Here is a 23851-nt window from a genome sequence, read left to right as displayed (position 1 = left end):
AATCTGGTTCACTTGACTGTCAGGTGACCTAGGATTGATCTGGATTGTCTACCTCTGTTCTGGGTTGTGGAGACACACAAGGAAAAGCAGGTGGGGTGACAGTAGGTAGGAGAGTAAGCTGGCCATGAAACCTCTGGAGGGCACTCTCTCCCTGCCCCAGTGGGGAAGGCAGTCAAGCAGAGGTGGAGGAAGAGCCCTTCAAGGAGAAGCAGGTCTCTGTGCTGCTCTGCAGCAGTAGGAGCAGGCTGGACATTTGCTGAACACATTTGGAAAAGGAAGAGAGGAGATAATCGTCCTAATGAATGTGCAGGAGACAATAGCAGCTCCAGAGGGAGGATTATAAGCTCATTATGCTTTAATATGATGATTGATCATCTCTGCCCGCCAGCATTATCCTAGAATAGTGATGAAGGTCGGAGAGACCCATGCCTGTCGGAGCTCAAGCTGAAGTCACCAGAAGATATACAATATGGCTATAGGTCACTGGCTTTTTTTATTGTTAAAAATTCATACATGTGGTTCCACACCCTTGTCCATAAACTGTCTGCCATGGCCCCAACCTATTCCACTTTTCCATGATTCCTCAGTCCTAGACACTCTTCCATATCCCTGTCATCAGCTGTAGGGCCTGACCCTGTCTCTCCCTGGGTACCCTCCCACTCTTCTCCCCTTTTGAAAAAATGGCTACAGCTTTTACTGTGGTGTGGCTCTTGGCACCTCCAAAAGGCCCTTCAGTGGGTACTGGCTGGCAGACGGTTCAGGTAGAAGGCCCGAGAAACCTCCCGATAGGCATTGCGTAGCAGGACGTAAGGGAAACAGGACTCCAGCATGTCCAGAGTCAAGAAGGGTGACTCCTCCACCACCTGAAACAGACAGCCAAGAGGTGAGATCTCCCAGAAGGCACCTGTGACACTGTTTTTCATCATACAGGTCCCAGGCCCTTTGTAGCTCTGAGTTCTGACACCCAGAGTTCAATGTGAATAAGTTCTGACTCACTCTTCCCTCTACTCCTTCCCTTGATTTGGCTCCCAAAGGCACTGTGTTCTGAGCTCCATTTCAATGGCCCATCCTCTCTATCAGAGCTAATGTGAAGGGTACAGAAACAGAAGGCAAGGGAAAAGAAAAACAAACCGTTTTCCTAGGGTCAGGACAGCCCCCTCTCTCCTGTCCTGAATACTAAATCACACATGGGAAGCAGAGGCATAAGTAAAGAGGGATGGCAGCGCTTATTCATCTCAAAGCTTTATAGCCAGGAAAAGAATCACCAAGAAGACCAAGGAAGGGGGTCCTAAAACCACACAGATCCTCTTATACTGAGCCTCAGCTTTCTCCCTTTCCCAGCACAGCACCTGGGAAGCAGTAAGGATGCTACATAAAGGACCAGGCATGATTAATTAGTTTAATTAGAAGCTTTCATGCTGTGGCAATCCCAGCAGTCCCCATAGCTAAACAGAAGATAGACTTGAAGCCTAGATAAAGCTAAGGATGGAAGTAAGGATGTGAGAATGGGCAGAGAGGCCATATTCCCAAAACAGCAGCACAACCCAGGGTTGGACTGAGTTTCCATGTGGGTGGGAGCAGGATGTATTTCCTTAGAATCATCTTCTCTCAAGAAATCATGAGCCTAAACTAATGCTCCAGAGAGGATTCCCACGTGCTCTGGCAATCCACACAGTGGGCCTTCCCCAATATGTTTGGTGAAAGGTCTACAGATCCACTAAGGAGAAAGAATCTACCATGTCTGCCCTCACATGTTACTCTCTCTCTCCAAAGTCCCTTCAAGTTTTACATTGGTAAGATTTTTTTATTCTCAAACACACACACACAGTACACACAACGGCCTCAAAAGAACAGCAACACAGCCTGGAAGAAAGAAAATCTGCTGTCAAAACCACAGCCCCAGTCAGAAGTGGTGACTCATCCTGCAGTCCCAACACTCAAAACTGAGGCAGGAGTGCCATGAGATTGAGGACAGCCTGGACTACATATTGAGTATCAGGATAGCCAGGGCTACACAGCAAAACCTTGTTTCTAAATAAATACATAAACAAACAAATTCACTCTTAAGTCCCAAGAGTAACAGAGAGATCTTTGCTTGGTGAGATTTCCAGCCCTCAGCCAGCAGGTGGGAGCACGTGCAGAGAAATGAGTGATAGCTTCAAGGAGCCACTGGCCCATAACTTCCTATTCTCTGCAAGGAGAATAGCAGGGGTCTATGGCACTGGAAACAGCCCTAGAGACAGAGACTTGGGTTCTAGTCCCAAATCAGCCCGTATATCTTGAATTTCATTCTGGTCTTCCACATCAACGTTTAAGTCTCAGATAATGGCCAGGATCCAATGTGACTGACATCAGAGTTCTTGATCCTGAGAGTGCCATCTCCTTCCCCCAGGACACCCATGCCAAGAACAGGCTGTCAACTCTAGGGTGGACAGTGCTCAGGCTGAACAGTAAGAACAGAAAGGCCTCAGGGAGAGAAGTGCTGGCCAGATTGAGGGATTACACAGATAGCCTTTTAACTCAGAACACAGCACCTTCCCTCCAGTCATCTCCAATTTCTCTGTGGAAACATTTGCATTTAAATTGCTTTTCAGTAGCTAGTCCCTCCAATCTTCACCTCAGTAAAATGTGCCTGGTCCTGGCTCTGCTCCTACTCTTCTTCCTTGGAAGCTACAAGGGACAAGAACCTCCCCATCTTTGGGGGCAGGCATGGAGGTGGGGATCACAGCAGAGGAAGTGGGGCTAAAAGGCAATTCACAACACAGTCACCTCCCACCTCCCAGAGGAAACAGAGGCATACTTAAGTCATCCAGAAACTAAAGTTAGCACCAGGCACAGGGAGCTCAATTTATTGAGCACTTAATGTCTACAATGCACTTCCTCAAATATCTCCTGATTCTAACCATGCCACCGTGAGGATCATTATCCACTGTTATAGACAAAGAATCATGTTATTGCTGGGCATGAAGACATACATCTGAAATCCTGGCACTCAGAGGTTAAGGCAGGGGCATTTTGATTTGGAGGTCAGACTGAGCAACACAGTAAAAGTCTGTCTCAGAAACGGGGGAAGGAAAGAAAGAGTGGGCTCCAAACGCTGTGCTGGCATGCATAGAGAGAGAGACAGAAAGAAAAGCAGCAAGGAAGGGAAGGAAGGAGGAAAGGAAAGAAGGGAGGGAGGGAAGGAGGAAAGGAAGGAAGAAAGGAAGGAAAGGAGGGAGGGAGGAAGGAAGCAAGCAAGCAGGCTCTAAATGCTGTGCTTCCTCTAGCATCTGCCTCCCACTGCCCTCATCTACATTCTCCTCCCTGGATCCCTCACTCATCCTACATGCACATACACACCTCAAACCCATTCTTTCCTCCATCATAATAAAAGACGGGTAGGCCTTTTTCTAGCTGGAGAAACTGAGACATAGATGGCATTCAGGGCCTGAGTCTTTAAAGAAGAGAGCCTGAATGGGTGGGTCCCTACATTTCTAAGCCCACATACCACATAACTAAAAAAATAAGAAATAAACTGGGTATGCTGACATATGCCTTTAATAATAGCACTCCAGAGGTAGAGGCAGGAGAACCAGAAGGTCAAGGTCATCCTTGGTTGTATATGGAGTTCAAGGCCAGCCTGGGACACATGAGGACCTCTCCCTTAATAAACTTATTATGTCACACTTTCAAAACATACCTTTGTAATTCCATTGAAGTCTAGGCTTGAATTAAGAATACATAGACTTGGGCCAGAGAGCTAACTCAGCTAATAAAGGCACTTGCTGCCAAGCCTGAAGACCTGAGTTTGATCCCCAGGACTCACATGGTAGAAGAGAACTAACTCCTGCAAGTTGTCCTCTGACCACACATGCACCACATGTATATACACACACACAAATAAATGTAAAAATATTTTTTAATTCTTAGACTCCTCAGAGTTCTGTATCCTAATAAAACAAAGGAGAAACTCGGTTTTTAGTTCAGTCCCTCTTCTTTTCTCACCTCATTTGAGGAGTTTTGTACACACAGAGAAACTCCTCTACCTGCACATCTCAGCTGCTGTCATATATCCTTAGGTAGCAGAGGCACATCTACTGTCCTCCCCAGGTCTTGGGGAAGGAGTTCTGTAGGTAAGCTGGAGAACTCTAATACCATAGATATCTTGAGTGTGTGCTATGAGGTGGGGTACATCCTTTCCCACTAGGCCAGAGGAGGGTAATGGGAAGGTTACAGGTGGTAAGAGGAGGCTTAGGGGAGGGCCTCTAGACAGACCCAGAAGCCCTACCTGCCCAACTTAGAGAATCAGACTATCAGATGAGAAAAGTGAGTAAATATGCTGAGAGGGAAACAAGGTCATAAGGAACGCACTTTAAAAAGTCAGCTTTCTGTCAGATTAGAGGCAAGCACACAGCTTGAGAATCAGGGAGAAGAGATAGCATGAACTGCTTGATTCATGGCCTTACCAAGCTCCCTGCCTTATAACCAAAATTATTTCCTTCCTGGGAGCCCCATAACCAAACCTCTTTAATTCCCTCTATACTATCCAGTATTCTCTTCATAGCACCTTGAAGACAAGAAATACACTGGTAGGAAGCTATCACAGAAAACCAAAAGCATACTGAATAGCCACCCAAAAAGGGCATTGATGCCCTTCTCCAAGTCAGACTCAGGAACACTGCAAGACAAGGGACCTATGAGCCAGGGGCCAGAGAGGTCCCATTCTGCCTAGAAGTCCTTTGAATGCTCTGCTTTGGGATCACAAGTCTAGAATGTTCACCAAAATGTGAGGACAGATCCAGAGGATCCGGGCAGACTTAAATTCTTAGTTAATGCTTTTGGTTGATGACATGGCAGGGACCCAAAGACCCTAAAAAGGAATCTCCTGCTGGCCCTCCTCTCCATTCCTAGACCAACTTAAACAGATACATACCAATCGCATGAGCAGAGAAATGGATTCACGGTTTCTGGTTTTGAGCTTGTCAGTCTCCTGGCCCAGCTGCAAGAGGCTGACAGAAGCCACCTGCAGAGGAAGCATTTGTAAAGAAACAGATTTTTATGGAGGTCAGAATAGGACAGCCTCAGGCTACAGGAACTTAAAAGATCAAGGGGGAGCATTAAGAAGTGCTAGGCTGTTCCTGAAGGCTCATGGTGGGAAAGTGTCAGGTCCCTACATTTGAGAGACACACACTGCCTGCAAACTAAAATGAATCCCAATGGCTCAGCCTGCCAGTGCAGACAGAAGGAGCTCATCAAATGCCAGGAAAGAGGGCACAGGGGGCAGGGAATAACCTCGAACAAAGGCTGGTGATGCTGCACACCAAGAGATTAATCTTTTCCTTGGCAGTCTCTAGATATTTCCGTCATCAGACTGTTTACAGCTGACTCTGTACCCCAAAGCCAGGATGGACCTCAAACACAGTGCTCTTAATATTCTCCCCTATCAACTCCCAAGGAGCTGTCATCTCCACTGCCAGGCCTCCAGAAGATCAAGGAGGTAGGTAGAAGTGTGACAGCCCAGGCCCAGGTAACCTGAACTTGCAAACAAACAGGGCAAAGGGGAACAAGGAAGTGGAATCCCTTTTCTCTAAGATCTGATGGGAATCCTCTTTGTATTGAAGATGGTTAGAGCCCATTCTGTCTAGTTGGTTGTCCCTGTTTAAACAGAAACCCTCTAACCAGACTACTGTCCCTGGTGTGCACTTCTCAGAATAAGGGTATATTTCCTAAAATAGTAATAATAATAATAATAATGTGATCTGCTGTTTCTTTCTGGTAGGAGAAAAATGAGGCCTAATTCTTAACTCAGGACCATGCTTCACAAAGGAAGAGGTTTCCCATTGCTGAGAATGCTCGGGCAGGGTGAGGGTAATTGACCATGAGTCAGAGTGTATGAACAGGAATCCTCCATGGGGATCCAGAGTAGAAGACTCCAGGGTCTTTACAACTATGGAAGGATATTACTTATTCTACATTTTTCCAGAGGCAAAACTAAGATCAATGGTGATATTTACAGGGAGTCAAACTTAGGCTAAAAGCATTTTCAACAAATTTTCAAACAAAATGGACTTCACCTACACAGAATCTACTGCCTGGTTATAAACTCCAGTCCATGGAAACCCAATCCAGGGTCCTCAAAGTAAAATCCTAAGACCAAGACCACTTGTTGGGAACACTACTGCTTCATGATTTAAAACCAAGCTTGGAAACTGGTAAGTGACAGTACAGAGTAGGAAAGGCCCTTAGACAGCATGAAACTCAGCATCACTATGACTTTAATGTATCTCTGATCTTTTGGAGACCAAATTAGAAACACAAGGCTGGGCTCACCCTGTATTCTAATTCAGGAGGTCTGGGGTAGAGATCAGGAGTCTATTTTAACCAGCTCCTTAGGATATTCTGACGTGCACCAATGTGATGAATCACGGATCAGTTTAATCTCTTTAGTTTATAAATGAGAAAACTGAAGCCTCAAAAGTTTGTCTGTCCAAAGGTCACAGGACTTCACAGATTTTCTCATTGTCCAGTGATCTCCCCAAGTATCTGGACAGAAGCTGAAGTCCCAGCTGTCAGGAAAGTTAGAAAAGTTCCTGCCTTTCACAAAGCAGCCTCCACTCTTCCTGCATGAATGATGTGGGAAGCTAGACTCCAAAGACCTTGTGGTAGCAACTATCTAAGAGCTGAAGTCAAACTACTTCCACTCTTCATGGTCTAGACCCACTCACCACCAGAAACTCCTTGAGGTGGGTTTCAATGTTCTTGTTGTACAGAGTGAAGAGGGCAGCAGACACCTGTATGATGGCTTTGGTCAAACAGTGGATGTTGTTGTTGTAGCCTAGGTTAGCATGGGAAAAGGGGACACAAAGAGAATAGCAAAGTGAGCAGCCCAGGCTGGCCCTAACTAAGAGTCAATTTCTCTCTCTCTCCTCTCTCTCTCTCTCTCTCTCCCCTCCTCTCCCCCTCCCCCCCTCCCCTCTCTCCCCTCTCCCCCTCCCCCCCTCCCCTCTCTCCCCTCTCCCCCTCCCCCCTCCCCTCTCTCCCCTCTCCCCCTCCCCCCCTCCCCTCTCTCCCCTCTCCCCCTCTCCCCTCCCCCTCCCCCTCCCTCTTCTCCCCTCTCCCCCCTCCCCCCTCCCCCCTCCCCCTCTCCCCTCTTCCTCCTCTCCCCTCTCCCCTCTTCCCTCTCCCCTCTCCCCTCTCTCTCTCCCTCTTCATCCTAGACCAACCTAACTGACACCAAAATAACTAGATGATATTTGGGGACTAGAAAAAGGATGTTCCTATGGTATTTTATTGGGATAGAATTTTATGCACAAATCATTCTCAACTGCTTTTTTGAAACAGAAAGTTACGCCTTTAAAGAAGTCTGTATGTTGGCAGGAGTGGTGGCACACACTTTAATCCCAGCATTCTAGAGGCAGAGGCAGATGGATCTCTCTGAGTTCTAGGCCATTCTGGTCTACTAAGTTAGTTCCAGGACAGCCAGGGCTACACAAGAAAACCCTGTCTCAACCTCTCCCCCCAAAAAGCAGTCTGTATGTTCCAGGTAACTTGTCTTTATTCCACTTCCCTTCCCTGGGATCTGAATAGCATCCGGTCCTTCAAACCCACACCTTACTTACCATCTTTCTCAATGCTATAGAAGGAAGAAGGGTCAGTGGCAAGGAGTGGGAGGGAAACAGCAAGAAAGATCAAGAGTAGGCATGCCACCTTGTACTCTTCTTCAGGAGATGAGTTATCTGGGGGGAAAGAACAGGACATGAGGAAAAGTAAGGTCAACAAACTGGAATTATCTCCTGCAAGGGTCCTACTTCACAGAATCATGATCACATGAGAAAATGTCTCTGACATGCTTTAGCATGTATTGTAGGCAAGTTAGAAATGACTGAAGGAGACAGGACTAGTACCCAGTTATAGTGAGGCCCAAGTCCTAGAGTCTCACCCCTGCCCATGGCAGAGCAAAACCCTCAAGGGCTCTGCTGACATACATCCTAGGATACCTGTTAGCTTAAGAGACGGAGCAGGAAGGAGAGAAAAAATTCTCACTGACCAAGAGAGAAGAAAATGGGTGAATCTGGCAAATCTGAAGAACTTAGTACCAAATCCCTGGGGTCAATTCTCTTCTAGGTATATATAACAACAAATGGGCCAATCAGAGAAATGTGTAATGGAATATGTAAGAGTGGTCCTGGGGAAGGACTGGAAGAAGCACAGGATCACTGTGGGGAACTTGGATGTTATCCACACAACTTAGTGTGAAACCATCTGCTATCTAGGGCTGTTCTCTCATTGATTCATTTGTGAGAATCTTATTTCTCCAACCACACCATAAGTTCCCTGAGCCTTTGCTGAACAAGAGATGCTCACTCAGAACTACCTTCTTCTGTTTCATCAACAAACCTAAATAACCTCTGTGAGCATCTTCTGGAGGATATATTTTGTCTTGCCTCCCAGTTTATATCCTCTGAATTCATACCCCCAAATAAATATTTTTTTTTTTGGTTTTCTCTGAATTCACACCCCCAAATAAATAATTTTTTTTTGGTTTTTCGAGACAGGGTTTCTCTGTGTAGCTTTGCGCCTTTCCTGGAACTCACTTGGTAGTCCAGGTTGGCCTCGAACTCACAGAGATCCGCCTGGCTCTGCCTCCCAAGTGCTGGGATTAAAGGCGTGCGCCACCACCACCTGGCTAAATAATTTTTAATATTGGTGTTCCCCCTGCCCTAAAGCAGGGCACAAGCCCTTCCTTGCCCATTCTTCCATCTTACCAGCTTTCAGATTGGCAATGGCAGCTACCAGGGCTGGATCAATGTCACAGCTCACCCCTGCAGCAGATGCCAGCTCAAAGACACTCAGGGTGACCTGACAGAAAACAAAACAACATTCTGGAGAGGAATTCTGGCATAGGGGAGGTGTTTAGTGGAAGCTCTCAGCAGCCAGGATGCCTAGGTCACAGCATTTTAACTTATGGAGTACTATTATTTTTCTAGATAGACTTTTCATAGCTTTCCATAGCCTGCAGTAGAGGAAAATGCTTTAAGGAGCCGTGGAGATGGCTCCCAATAAAGTGCTTATTGCACAAGCATAAGGGTCTGAGTTTGAATCCTAGCACCCTCATAAGAAAAAAACTGTGCATAGTGGTGTATATTTATAATCCTAGCTCTGGGTCTAGAGCAAAGAAACCAGCAGATCCTGGATTTCATTGGTCAGTCAGCCTAACCAAATCAATGAGCTCCCAGTTCACTGAAAGACCCTGTCTCAAAAAGTAAGATGGAGAAAAATTGAGAACACCTGGTCAATTTCTGGCTTCCATAAGCACATGTACACATACCCGCATGCACAAATGCACAAGCCCACGTGAATATACACACACACTTTGGCATTCAACTTTATTTTCCCAAATGCTTCATTTAAATAATGCAGCTAAGGTTATTTAGTCACTTGTCTCTAATTACCACTTCCTTTCTTTCATGCTTTGGTCAGTTCCTTCACTCTTGAACATCATTTCCTCTTCTCTGTTTACATCTAAGTCATATGAATCCCTCAAGCTCAATTCAAGTCTCGTAGGCCTCCCTGATTCAGTCCAAACCCATTCTTCTTCCTTTGTTGTCCCATGAACCAAGCATTGACCATACACAGCACTTGGTATTAACTGACTTTTAAGAGGATAAACAAAACCATGTGGCTTCTCCTCAAACAGATTCTAAGTTTTGAAAATCCTATGGTGTAGTAAAGGGAGAGGGCATTTTGGGAGTGGCACAGATCTCAGCTCAAATCTTACCACCATCACTTAGTCACTGTGTCTAAAGGTTTTAACCTCTTTGAGCCCCAGGATTCTCATCTGTACAAATGGGACAATGATACTTATATCAGACCATATAGGTAAAGTATCAACCCTAGTGACTAACAGAATTATGTTTTTCCACCTCTTCCTTTACTGTAACCAGATCTTTGCACTTTTCTTCATCTTCCTAGTGTTTCACATAAGGCTGAGCATATACAAATCATTCAATAAAGATTGACTCATTGATACCCAGATCCCTTGTTGTACTTAGAATTGGGTTCTCAGGATGTAACACAAATCCTGACTCCAATCCCAAATACTTAGACCTCTTTTGAAGGTTTGTTTTGTTTTCGTTTAAGCACACCTTTTTGCAAAGGCCCCACAGATGTTATAGCAGCACACCTTGTGTACAATACCAATACAGAAGCCACATTCTGCTTAGTCCTTTATTTAAATCCCTTAGACCCACCTGCCTGTGGCCACAAGGCCAAGCAGATCAGGGACATAGTAAATGACCTGTGGTGCTAAAGGAAGAAAGGGATAGTTGACAAGTCTCATTTTCCCTTGACCTTCCTCAAGGTCATCCCCTTCCTCTATCCACCCGCCTATTTTTCCAGGAAAGCTAAGCCTAAAGATCAAACTGTCCAGATAATATGATCTAGACAAGCTCCTGACAGGATGGAGCACTCAGCCTCAACATCAGCAACTGTCAGAAACCCAGGCTATGCATGAAATCAAAACCACCTAACAGGGGTGGCCAGCCCAGCCAAGCATCACCCATCACCTGACTCCCAGGTGATTTGAGGCATAAAAAGAAGGAAACTTCACAACTATTTTGATTTCCAAGTAAAGAAGTTCTTCTTAACATCCTACTTCAATTCTTCCTGCTCACTACTTCAGACCTCTTTCCTTTAAAGGAATCAGTCATAAGAGAAATAGTCAGCTCCTTGTACCAGAAGGAACTTGTCCCCAGGCTTTGGCTGTATTTCCTGAATAGCACATTTGTTTGTACTAGAGGATTCAAAAGACAAGCTAATTCCAAAAGCGGAGGGAGTGGACAGTTAACTCCATTTGCCTGCAGAAGCTTTTCTCCACCCCCCCCCCTTTCTCTCTCTTACTCTCTCTTCCTCTTTCCTAATCTCCCTCTCCTATGCCCATGGGTACTGGAGATAGATGATGGGGGACAGAAAGCTTAAGAACTGAGAGGGATAAAAGGCTGTGGTGGGGAAACTCTAAGGTAGGTAGGATGGGTGGGGAAGGAAGGAACAAATCTTACAAAAAGTTCTCCTGACTAAGGAGGGGACCTGCTTGCAAGGAACTTGGCATGTAATTTGCATATTGTTCATTTCAAGTGAAAACCTACAGATACTACCCCTGATCTCACCTGTCTCCCCCACCCCGGAATGTTTCCCCAATTCTCTCAGGGCTCCCGCTTTCCTCTGTACCCCATCTGGCTCCCCAGCTCTGCCCTCTCCCTTTCTGTCTCCCAAGGTCTGTGTGACCTGTTTCCCCACTCAAGTCCCAACTCTTGTTCCTGTAGAATTCTCAGAGCCCTAGCTCCCCACAGACAGTCTTTGCCCTCAGCAAGTCACCCAACTGAACCCCAAGTTGCACCCTTACCTTGATGTCTGTATCTGGAGTGACAAACTCCTTCAGGCACTCAATAGGGCCCATGAGAAAGGGGCAGTGGGAAGAAAAAACCTGGAGAAAGAGAAGATGAGTGAGTCCAAAACCAGGTAGAAATGGACAGAAAGGGGCCTTGACTTAAGAAGCCAGCTTTCCAGCTCCCATTACCTAGGCCTGGAGGTCTCCTAAGCTCATCAGTTTAAAGGACCTCTGCCAAGCTCAGCTGCCTCCTTTCCATGCTTATGTTTCATGCAAATACCACCCACAGCTTAGAGTTCTGCAACAGCCTTCCCTACTCACCTCCTGAAGTCCCTCTTGGGCCATGGCCCTAAAATTGAGAATCACCCCAATGATGGTCATTCGTTTCAGCACATTTTCAGCCCCTGAAGAGAAAGCAGGTTGTTAGAGGGGAGAACAAGGAGAATGGTGATGGTTTTTGCTTCTTCAGACCCAGCTCCTCAAAGCCCCAGCTCCTCAAAGCCCCAGCTCCTCAAAGCCCCAGCTCCTCAAAGCCCCGTCATTCACAATGCTTCCCTCATAGCTTCTTTAGGAAAGTGTTTACCCATCAGCTGGGGCAGCAGAGATGCCATTAAGTCTGGCTTGCTGAAGTTGGATCTGATCTGAACCAGTATATCCATGTTTTCCACCACCAGCTTCTGCAGTTGAACAGAGAGCAGAGGCATACAGTAGGTAAAGAAGAGATCGATGCTCTATCTTCTAGCTCCCACTCACAGGCAAGACCTTTTCCCAGGCCATTTCCACAGTACCTTCAGCTCCACAATCTGAGAGGTTACATGCCACATTAGGTTTTCACTCAGGAACTTCATGCCATAGGGGCCAAGAATTTCAGCCAAGGCTCGCATCTCTGGAATAGAGTTTCAAAGTTCCCAGTGAAACACAAGTCTTTGAATATATAAATGTTGTCCAGGAAGGAAAGAATGTGGGCAGCTGAGAAGAAAAAAAAGTCTGCAGTCCTATACACACAGGTGGCAGGTCTGGCTGCCCATGAGACAATTTCTTCTCCCACCACTGGTAACTATAGCATGACTCACCTCAAATGATGATACCTACTTACTTCTTTTTAAAAAACAAAATTTATGTGTATGCACCTGAATGTATGTATACCATGAGCATGCAATACCCATCAGATCCCCTGGAGCCATAGCTACAGACTTTTGTGAGAAGCCCATGTAGCTATTGAAACTCAAGCTCCAGTCCTCTAGAAGAGCAGCTGGTGCTCTTAACTGCTAAGCCATCTTTCCAGGCCTCTATTTACCTCTTATATGACCCTGCACTTCCCAGTCCCTTTTTCTGGCTTTTGCTATTGTTATACTAGTTTAACTTGCTTTAATAGACATAAGGCCTCAAAAAAGTCACTAAACCCCCTCAGAGCCTCTTTGCTCCTCTGTAACATCATGAATTCCTCAGAATGAGCATTAAAAACTACAATGAAAGCTGGGCGGTGGTGGCGCACGCCTTTAATCCCAGCACTCGGAGGCAGAGCCAGGCGGATCTCTGTGAGTTCGAGGCCAGCCTGGGCTACCAAGTGAGTTCCAGGAAAGGCGCAAAGCTACACAGAGAAACCCTGTCTCGAAAAACCAAAAAAAAAAAAAAAAAAAAACTACAATGATAAACACTATAGGAAACTAGATACAGACAAACAAGGGTATCTTAAGTGGTAGTTACCAAAAGCCCCATGAGGCATGGGGCAAAATCACTCCACCATGACTTTACAGGCAAGGAGATTAGGTGGTTGGCCAAGGTCACTTAATCACATGGGGGCATGTCCAGAAACCCAGTGCAAAGCCCTTCTGCCCTTACTTTGTCCCTGAAGAGACCATGTTTGTGCATCTGGGATCTCATTTCTCAGTCTTCCATCGACTTCCAGTATTTAATATCTCATTGGCCCAGTTTCCCCTTGAGCTGCCTTTTCTTTTTTCATAATCAACACACATTCCCCAGAGTCTTAGTTCTTTTTGCTTTAAATTCTTTATTCTTCAAAATCTAGTCTTGCCCCTAAGGCCTTACCACTCACACTCCCCACCCAGCCTGCTTTTGCCCTTTCTAAGTTAAATCAAACTTGCCTGAGGGAATCCCAGGTTGGAAATCTTAGTGGCAAGCTCAGTTGGAAAATGCTCTGGCTGTGATCTTTGGCTATTGGCCATTTCAGCAGGGGAAACCACAAAAGACCAGAAGTAACAAGAGAGCAGCATAGGGAAGACATATTCAACATCATTAATCAGAATTCAGAAAAGAAGGGAAACTGGGATTCCTGGCTACAGTCTTTGAAGGTAGGACCAGATGATGCCATCTACCTCCATCAGCTACAGAGGAAACAGCCTTGGTCACTGCAGCTAATACAATGCCTGGTCCAAAGTAAATACTAGACATCTGTAGAGTCATCAATTTGCAATCACAGGACTAAGCTGAGAAAGGTAAAAGGATTTTATAATTAACTAGCCACCTTAGAATGCTAACACTGTTGCCTAAGGGGAAGAGGGTCAAAATTGCCTTCTCTGGAACTAATAAAGAGGCAGCAGGCTGGTCTACTGGATGGATCTGCAAAAACCCCTACTCCAGTCATCTCTATCCCCAGTTAGTAACCCTATGGCATCCTTTTCTTCCTATCTATTTTTGAAGTAGCATTGCCCCGTCACCATGGCAACCTAGAGAAATTGGGGTGGGGGTGGCAGAAGGGTGAATATGCACTGCCTCCCGCTGCTTGTCAGTTGTCAGCAAGACCTAAAGCAGGTTTTACAGGCTGCCTACAGCTTGTGGGTAGAGCTGATGAAAGGGGGCATCTAAAACCTCCAGTAGGCAAAGTATCGATTGTTTACAGATAGAATGTAGGGAATGATAAACAGACACAGCTGGAAAATATAGACGTGCATTTTTGCTTCCTTGGCATCCCCAGAAAAGAATGAAAAAGTGTGGGTCATGGAACACCTCTACCTACCTTAGGTCTCATGCACAATCCATCATTTACATGGAAGTGAGAGAAAAGGGGATGAAATAGGATCCTTCATAAGAACTCAGTTCATAATATAAATGTTAAGACGGAATTATATGGCTTCAAGCCCTCTTTAAAAAGGGAATGGTGCCAGGTGGTGGTGGCACAATCATTTAATCCCAGCACTTGGGAGGCAGAGGCAGGTGAATCTCTGTGAGTTTGAGGTCAACTTGGTCTACTGAGCTTGTTCTAGGACAGTCAGGGATACACAGAGAACCCCTGTCTTGAAAAACCAAAAGGGGGGGTGGCTTTCCAATTCACTGTAACTTCCTTATCTGTATACACACACACACACACACACACACACACACACACACACACCCCACATCAATCAATCAATCAATCAACAAAATACTGTTGTACACTGGGAAGCAGGAAAGCAGTGCCACACTATTCTGGAGTTTGACTGTCTGAGTTGAAATCCCAGTCCCACCATTTATGGATATGTGAACTTAGCGCCTCCTAACTTCTCAGTGTCTCCAGTGTGTTCATCTGAAAAATGGGAATAGCAATAGGAGCTGCCTCAAGGCTATCGTGTGAATTGAATTTTATGTGTGAGCACTTAGAACTTGGTCCATAATAATGTCTTGCATCATCTCATCAGCATTGGCCAAGGATCGGAACATCATCTCCAAGGAAGAAGATGCCAAGACATCAGATCACCACTTAATCTGTCCCCACATGAATCTGTCACCTGCATTCTGTGTGGAAAAGGAAAGTAAGTACTAACCACCCTGGAAGAATGAACCCTTCGATGACTAGTGAGCCTGCCTAGCTCCTAAACCTCTCTCCTTTTCTCTCTTCACCTTCATCTCCCAAGTCACTCCTCAATCCCCAGCCTGCTTTAGAATCTCTTTTTCTGTGTTCCTAAAGTTAAGCAGAGTCCAGCAGCAACACTAAGAAGAGTGCTGAATGGGCTTCTAGAAAAGCAGGAGGATTTCAGCCAAGGTACTGAAGAGGGAAGTTCAGCTCTGTGGCAAGGAGACCAGGGTGCTGGGCTCACCAGAGATGTCCGAGAACTCCTCAGCACTGAAGTTCTGCTCCCCATCTCGGGGAAGGCTGATGAAGGCCTGCATGGCTGGAGAGAGGACGATGGCTCCACTGCTCGCCTGTCTGAGTAGGCTTTCTAGGTACCTACAGGGCGTGGGGGGAGCTCAGGTTAGCATCCAGTCATTTCTGCCACCATCACACTGGAGTCAGGAAGAAAGTCTGCTTAGGAGCTGGGATGGAGAAGAAAGACTGAAAGAAGGCAATACAGTAATCTATTTAACACTCTAAAGCTGTTGCATCAGAAGCAGGAACGTGATTCCACTTGGGCTCCAATTCACAGGTATTCCACCATGCCGTAAACACAGTCATGCACTCCCAGCCCTCAGCCCCACACTCTTCCAACAACTGTACTCTCCTTGCCCTTACCCTCTGTCAGATAAGATAGACAGGCTCACACTGGCATTTTTTAAAAATGAACTAGGTTCCTCTGAAATACACTTAAGCTGTACCTTCTCCAGGGAAGAGCTAGACCAAGGACCCAGGATCCCAGAAGTCACTCTCAAATCAAACCTCTGGCTGACAGGAGCACCCATCACCCAGTCTCCAAATCTTCCCTCCTAACCACTGGACAAGTCAGAGAAGCTGTCTCTAGCAGTGTCTGAAGAAGAGGGCCCACCAGCTGCATCACTCACCCAGACACCAGTTCTAAGTCTGTATTTTACAGTAGCATGGGCTAAACACCAGTGAGCCAAATTCAGCTTCCACTCGTTTTTTTTCCCCAGTTAATTACAACTAGTTGTCAAAATTTTAAAACTGAAAATTTACATTAAAAATAATTTAATGGGGCAGCATTCAATAGGTACTAAAAAGTAGCTGTCTCTGTGAAAGGCAAATTGCTGTAAATGCTCAAAGTCCTAGCCTAGCTGGTGAAATCCATCCACCTCACCAGGCTGTACCCTTCCCAGTATCCCCCTATGCTGATAGTAGATTTAAAGCACCACCTAGTGGCTTGGAGAGGGAGAAATCTGCCTCTTGGTCCCCTAAACATGTCAAAGAAAATGGTGCTTTCTCTGGTTTGGGAAACGGGCCTTTCCCTATATCTACTGGACTTGACACAGCTTTGGTTAACAACAAGGAGACTGTGCAGGAGATATGGTAGACAGCATGGTTCTCGGAGCGAGAAGCTAAAGCAAAAAGAGAAATAAGGATGAAAGAAAGAGTGGTAGAATCCTTTTCAACAGAAATAGCAAGAATCCAGAAAAGGAAAGTTAAGGATAGGACATTAAGAGGAATAAGGTCAACGAGCCACAGGGTAGATGTGAAGGCTAGAACAGAAGAAGGTCTAAGTCTACCCTGTATATTATTGCTCTCATCTACAAGCAGAAAAAAACCTCCTTTGCAGGTCCAGTGAGCAGCTGGAGGTTAAAATGCTTAGTTGTGGGTTTTACGATATAAAGAAAGAGTACTAGACGTGAGACAATGAAAAGGAACACTGACCAGTTTGTGTAGAGAGTGGTGACAGTCTGCTCGCCACAGGAGTCCAATGGCTGTGTCTGCTGCAGGAGGGCACTGCGGACAACTCTGGAAGCATCTGCACCCAAGAACTGTGCCAATGACTGAATGAAACTGATGTATGCTTTGACTCCTGCCAACAGCTCAGAAGGCCTAAGGATTTCCTGCGTTGTGGCATTGTAGCCAGCCAAAGTCACGATGGCTCTAAGTGACAAAAGCCTTAATAATTATAAATATATTAGGCCGGGCAGTGGTGGCGCACACCTTTAATCTCAGCACTCGGGAGGCAGAAGCAGGCAGATCTCTGTGAGTTCGAGGCCAGCCTGGGCTACAGAGTGAGTTCCAGGAAAGGCGCAAAGCTACACAGAGAAACCTTGTCTCAAAAAAACAATAAACAAACAAACAAATAAATAAATCGACAGCCACATTAACAGCCCTGTGTTTATGGTGTTGCATATGTTGTCTCATTTAAACTCCAAGTTAACCCAGTAAGGTAGGCACTATTACCCCCACTTTGCAGATAATAAAACTGGGTAAGCAAATCACTTGCTGAAGACCACACAGCTGGCTAGTGGCGGGACTCGGGTCCATTGTCATTTGACTCCTAACCATTTCTTTCTCTGGAGAAATTAGGTCAGCTGGTAAAGATCTGAGCTCCCAAATGCCAACAATAATGGAAAATCATCCTTAAAAATCCTTGGAAACACAGTGCAGTCCCTGGTGGTCATGGATGCTGGACTGTATAGAGTGCCGTAGCCTGCATACTCTAGACAGAATAAATGTCTTCTGCATACAGCCATGGGGCTAAGATTTCATGTTGCAGTCAGTCCTTTGTTTTTTCTTCACAAAATAACAAACAGTCAGGATAGAACATATTCTTCACAGTGTCACTCATTTGCACCTTATTATAAATGAGTTCCTCAAACTCTTCCTGAGCTGCGAGATATTTGGAGTTCTTTGGTTGGTTGGTATTATGGCAAAATATTTATGGCAGGATATTCAGGAAGGTCTATTCCCACAAATTAAAGGGAAGATCCCTGGGTACCATTTAAAGGAAATAAAGTAGAGGGGACAAGTGAGAGGCAGGCCTAATCAATCTTAGAATTTTTAGTCAGTTGTGGCACACACCTGTGATATCAACACTCAGAAGGCTAAAGCAGGAGGGACTATGAATTAAAGTCTATCCTGGGCTACACATTATTTACGGACGCTCCATCTCAAAGCAGGGGACTGGAGTGGGGAGATGGCTCAACTGTAAAAAGGACTGGTTGCTCTTCCAGAGGACTGGGGTTCTATTCCCAGCACCCACAGAACAGCTCACAACCATCTGTAACTCTAGTTCCAGAGAATTCAGTATCCTCTTCTGGTATCCAAGGACACCAAACCATGTGTGTGGTGCACAGATACACATGCAAGCAAAACACCTATACACATAGAAACAATAAAAATAAATAAAATTTCCTTTAAATTAAAAAAAGTTAAAACCTCTAGACAAAACCCTGGAGCTTTTGGAATAATGACCTTGTGAAGCAAGCATCAAAGATTCTGGGAAACTAGGTGATCACATTTTACTGCTCCAGGGCCTGGAAACTTCCATGGCTGCTGAAGGTGTTCATGGGCAATTATCACACTGTCATGCCCTTGACTTGTGTATACAACTGAAGCACTTCCTCCCCTAGAGCTAATGCGTACAGAACAAAAACAAACTATTTTATTTCACCCAAGCAAAACCCTAATAAGAAAATAAATCTGCACATCTTACAGTCTTGTAACTAGTCTTCCCGCCCCTGTTCTCATTCATGCTAATAAAGCCAGAGTGAACTGTGGTCACAAAGCTTATTATAGCTTTGCTCCAGACCAGCCAAGGCTGAATATCTAGATGCAGCCCAGTCCTTCCAGTGCACTACACACATGCACAGCTGCCTACACTCTACCCACCCAGCTTGCCAGGCTCTCTCTCTGCTACCACACTGCCCTCCTTGTCCCTTAAACAGAACAACAGGTCCCTATCTCAACCTTGGTAATACTGGTTCCTCTGTCTACAATGATTGTTCCCAGCCACACACCATACCTGGCTTCATTTTCTCAAGGTGTTGGACACCGTGAACGCACTAAAACTGCAGCAACTCCTCACCACACACACACACACACACACACACACACACACACACACACACACTTCCTATGACATCTCCCTTCCCTGCTTTATCTTTCTGCTTATCATTTATCACTAAACTACCATATATGCTACTCTCTTATTTTGTTAGTCTGTCTCCCCTACTACAAGGTAAGTGTCACGGAGCAGGGCTGTTCTGTACGCTACTTTATCAACAGCCTCTAGAACAGTCTTGACACTTAGTAAGTGTTCAATAAATACTTGTTACATTAATTGCTCATATTCCAAGATAAAACACAAAAGGATAACTAATTATTCATAATCACTCCTTTTCATCCCTAACCAATACAGTGCATCCAACATAAGCAGTATCTTCCTTCTCAGAGAACAATAGAATGAGGGCAAAGTACAGGAAGGGAATTTATTTAACTAAGGCTTATTATATGGCAGGAACTTTGCACTCATAGTAATCTGTATTTGTCTACTAATCCTCAATTGCAGGTCATTCACAATGATCTATATGGTAAATATTATTATCCTGGATTTAATAGGAAGGAAACTGACTCAGGTAAGTTAAATAATCTGCTCCATTGTTGTAGCTAACAGCCAGGATGTGGGCACAGCTCTGTAGGCTGCAAAGGCACTGCACTTTCCCCCACCCTCCTTTTTTGAGGTAAGAGTTTGTGTAATCAGGCTGGCCTAGAACTCTCTAGGTAACCAAGAATGGCCTTAAACTCCTGTCATTCCTGCCTCTATCTCCCAAGTGCTGGCCTCTCTCTCTGCTCACTCTACCAAACAAGGGGGATGAACCAGCTACTCATCAGAACCTATAGAAGTGACGTGTTTTGTTTTGTTTTGTTTTGTTTTTTCACAGAGGTGCTTGGAACCTATGACAGACTGCATCAGTCTCCAGCCTGTGACATGACCAACAGGATGATTCTAACACAGCCACACTGAAGACTGCCACAGAGCACATACACACATCAGGAAGAGTGCTACCTGTTGAGCCTGGCCTCCAGGTGGCTGCTGAGATACTCAGACGGGAAGATGGTGTGTTCAAACACAGAGAAACTATACACATGATTCATTGCCAGTGCCAATTCGGTCAAGTTTAGATGTAGTTTGTCCATGCTGAAAAGAAAAGTGGAACTTGGTTATGAGTCTGGCCTTGTCTGTTGGTATATGGGAAGGAAATGCCAGACCATGTTCCTCAGACCCCTGTCACTCTTAAGGGACACTCAGCTTAGCACACACTGATGTTCTTCAAAATCGAAGTAGAAAATTCATACTCAGGTGCTTTTCTATGTCTATCAATCCCCACCAACTCCTCTGCTTTCTCTCCCTGTATTACCTCCCCTCTTTCCTTTTCTCCCTCCTTTAATGCAGAATCCATTTGGCCCTCAGGGGCCAGGGCCTCACTTAGTGACAAGGCTGCGGTTCTTCCGGTGACTCTCTGCTCCAGGCTTGTTCCTCTCAGGCTCTCCTTTCCTGGGAGCCTGCCTCTGCTTCATGGACTTCTTGTTCTTGGCTTTGCTGATGGTGGTGGCACAGTGCTTAGGTAGAAGCTTTGTAACAGACACGGTGGGGGGGAGACACAAGTGTCATTGCTAACAACTGTAAGAGGATTCCTCCATCATTATCTGCTCCTCTCCCCACCCAACTAGCTTCTCCTTCTCTAATGGGACCTTTTTAGAATATGCTTACCTCTTTCAGTGTTCATAATATTTCCCCATGTACAGCCTCAAGTCCTAAGATGGCAGTGTCTTTCCAGGATGAGAGCACTGCTCCCCCACCCACATCTGAGGCCTTTCCTAACAGATAAATCCAAGGAAAACAGTCAGAGTTGAGAGCTCCACTTACCTTGTTTTGTAGGGTCCCAATGTGGGGAAACAACACTTTTTGCTACATAAAACCATCATTTCACAGGCTGTACTCCTTTATGTCTCATGAAGATAATTGCTCAGACTATCACAGCCCTCCAAATTCTCAGTGTCCACTTGTATTCAATATTCTTTCCTTGTTTCTTCTTTTTCTTAAATATGTGTATATGTATATTCCTCGCTAGCTAGCTCAAACATCAATCCGGCATTTATCCCTTCTCCATGTAGCCCTACAGAAAAATACTGGCTCTCACTTCATACTCAAGTTGCCTCAAGGAATCACTTTGGAACTACTTTTAGAACAGATAAGAGCCACACAAGAAAACTAGTTTTGTTACTTTGTAGTCATGCATCCTATTCTTAAATCTAAATTCATTTGGTTCAAAAAATTAAATAAAATCCACCTTGATAGACAAAGATACACTAATATGAAAGTATTTATGGTTGATTCAGAAATCAGTATCCAAAGATATAACCCTATTAGTAATACATCAATAATTATTTACTCAAATGTTAACTCTGAAGGGCTAACAGTTGCTTGCAACAGTTCTGTGAGCAAACAATTATTCACACAAGGCTTAGTCATTCCAGATACAGCACTGAGTAAGCCTGTTTACCATGCATGTAGTAGATATTTATAGTGAATGATGAATACAATTGTAAGTGTCCTTATTTGCATATCTTCTGTGCATCAGTTACTTATATTCTTTCAATCATGTATTTGTACTTCCCTTCCTCTTAAACTGGGACATTCCCAGAGATAGGGATCATGTACCTTCTTTCTTGATCCTCACCCCAAACTGTTAGCCTAAGAAGTTAGTGTTCATTAAGCTTTACTTAATATAAGAGCCAACATGTATGGACTGCTGTGTATACCAAATATTTAGTGTGTTATTTCATTTAATCTTTATTATACCTCTGTGAAGAAAGTATTTTTTTGTTTGTTTTGTTTTTCAAGATAGGGTGTCTCTGTGTAACAGTCCTGGCTGTCCTGGAACTCACTCTGTAGACCAAGAAAGTATTTTTGTCTTTACTTGACATGTTAGAAAATGAAAAAGCTGAGTAATACGGTAACTGTCTATCTGTACTCACACACTTACACATATTATACATGTACAAACACATACACAAACACACCTTATTTCCACTCCTACCAAAGTTGCTACTATTCTGACTCAAACCCAGGAAGGGTGGGTAGTCTGGGAAATTCAAAACTCTAGGGACAAGAGCAAAACTAACTTCTTATTCCTGATTTTCTGATCTAATCATGACCAGATATTATGAGTCAGTCAAGGGAAGAAGAAAAGAAAGAAAAAAAAAACAGAAAACAAGAATGTAACTTTGGGGATCAGCATTGGAGTGCTTAAAAATCTCCAGTTAGTTGTAAACTGGGATGCTGATGAACAGAAAGATTAGACAAGACAGAGATCTGGGGACATTGTCCCAAGCATATGTGCACCATGCAAAGAAGACAAAGTTCATCTCCCAAAACTCTTCAAATGGAGCACAGATTTGAGTGACATTTAACTGTTCAAGTAACAGTGTTTTTAAGTGTTTTTAAGCCTCTATCCACTGAGCCTATCCAAGCTACCACCACAGGTCCTGTGAAACCAAGAATAACATAAAATCACAAACTTACTTAAAACATTAGGACTTTTTGTGTGTGATTACCATTTTGTAACTCAGTTGAGGAGTTCTCCAGCATGAACTTTGTTGATAGCTATCCCAGGTTATAATATCCAAAGGTTGTACATTGAGATTCTAATCCCAAGAGAGTGCTTGGAGTGACTATACTGAGAGAGGAATCCTGCCATAAACCAAAGTTCACAAAAGCCCTACCCTACTCAAGAAAGAAAATTTGGCCTGTGAGAGAGAAACAAGGGCGGCTGGAGGAAAAGGCACTGAGGATGAGAAGGAAGACTGAACCAGGATGAGGGCCACCTGCTCGCTCAGGTTCCGCTGCTCAGCACAGATCTCCAACACACAGTTGCTGGTCTGCTTGGCCAGCTCTTCCAGGAAGGACTTGCAGTGGTGAAGACCATGGTTCTTCAGGTGAGTATACTGTGGGAGAAATGAATCACATGAAGGCTACTTCTTCCCACACTGCCCTCGCTCCTTGCCTGAGCCATCCTCTCCTACGGAAAAAGAGACAGAGACCAGAAAGAAAGGATACATTCTCTATCAAACTGAGATGTTTGGGGACTCATTCACACACTCATTCCTGTTCCCTTCCTAGGATCAAAACCAACCCCTGGAACTTTGTTCTGAGAAACAAAGAAGAGACATGACTAGAGAGATGTTAGAACTTGAGAGACAGGATATCCACCTCCTCCGGGCACATTTCATGAGTGCAGTGGACAAAATGAGCACAAATCAGGGGGAATGCGATGGTGTATCGAAGCATGGAAGGTTCTTCCAGGGTCATGGCAAACATCTTCTCAAAGGTACGGAGATGAAAGCTGCAGAGAAAGAAGATTGAAAATGAGGATTTAGAACCAGACACTTTCAAAATTTTTCTTCTATTTGCACTCCCTCCTACTTTCTATCCTACAGGTAGAAGGGAACCAAAGAATCTTAACCTTTCCAGGGTCTTACAATGGCTTCCAGGGCAGCAAAATGATATCCTTCCATTTCCTGGACAAAATTCACATTTCTTCCCTGGCAATCATTGCCTGGTTCAGGCCATCCCCTCTAATTCAGAAGTTCCAAATTCACATTCTCTTCAAAAAATGACGCTTGGGCTCTAGAAAACCTACTTAGATTAATTGCATGAGACTTGCCTTTCCCTCAGAAGCACTATGTTTATGTGTGTTTAGCATGTGTGTGTTATAGCTCTCCATTTCTATAGATTGCAAAGAGCAGACATGACAATCGTGTTTCGATTTTTTTTTTCCGATCCTTCAAGGAGTAGAGTTACACATCACGGTGGTCAACTAATTATTGCCAAGTGTCAT

The 23851-nt window shown here is 44.7% G+C and overlaps 1 protein-coding gene across 2 annotated transcripts in view; it reads right to left on the bottom strand.

Moving 5' to 3' along the window:
* Positions 1 to 474: 474 nt before the first annotated feature.
* The window catches only part of Nckap1l (NCK associated protein 1 like), a 46840-nt gene continuing 23463 nt past the window's right edge, over positions 475 to 23851 (bottom strand). Inside the window, exons 17-31 of one of the 2 annotated variants that reach the window (XM_052749191.1) lie at positions 23224 to 23356; positions 22839 to 22958; positions 20437 to 20582; positions 20017 to 20148; positions 16887 to 17105; positions 15403 to 15533; positions 12157 to 12254; positions 11952 to 12045; positions 11690 to 11772; positions 11384 to 11464; positions 8748 to 8841; positions 7602 to 7718; positions 6708 to 6817; positions 4916 to 5005; positions 475 to 863 (exon numbers count right to left, since the gene is read on the bottom strand). In XM_052749191.1, coding sequence (XP_052605151.1) covers positions 732 to 863; positions 4916 to 5005; positions 6708 to 6817; positions 7602 to 7718; positions 8748 to 8841; positions 11384 to 11464; positions 11690 to 11772; positions 11952 to 12045; positions 12157 to 12254; positions 15403 to 15533; positions 16887 to 17105; positions 20017 to 20148; positions 20437 to 20582; positions 22839 to 22958; positions 23224 to 23356 — 1780 coding nt within the window. In that variant the 3' untranslated portion in view covers positions 475 to 731. Of the gene's footprint in view, positions 864 to 4915; positions 5006 to 6707; positions 6818 to 7601; positions 7719 to 8747; positions 8842 to 11383; positions 11465 to 11687; positions 11773 to 11951; positions 12046 to 12156; positions 12255 to 15402; positions 15534 to 16886; positions 17106 to 20016; positions 20149 to 20436; positions 20583 to 22838; positions 22959 to 23223; positions 23357 to 23851 lie in introns of those variants that run through there. The other variant, XM_052749192.1, reaches the window with a different exon arrangement.

The sequence above is a fragment of the Peromyscus californicus genome, unplaced genomic scaffold (genome assembly GCF_007827085.1).
Source record: "Peromyscus californicus insignis strain IS unplaced genomic scaffold, ASM782708v3 Scaffold_20__1_contigs__length_68692818, whole genome shotgun sequence".
NCBI classification, from domain to species: domain Eukaryota; kingdom Metazoa; phylum Chordata; class Mammalia; order Rodentia; family Cricetidae; genus Peromyscus; species Peromyscus californicus.
Note: the sequence above shows the minus strand (reverse complement) of the source record. Positions and strands in the feature narration are given on the sequence as shown.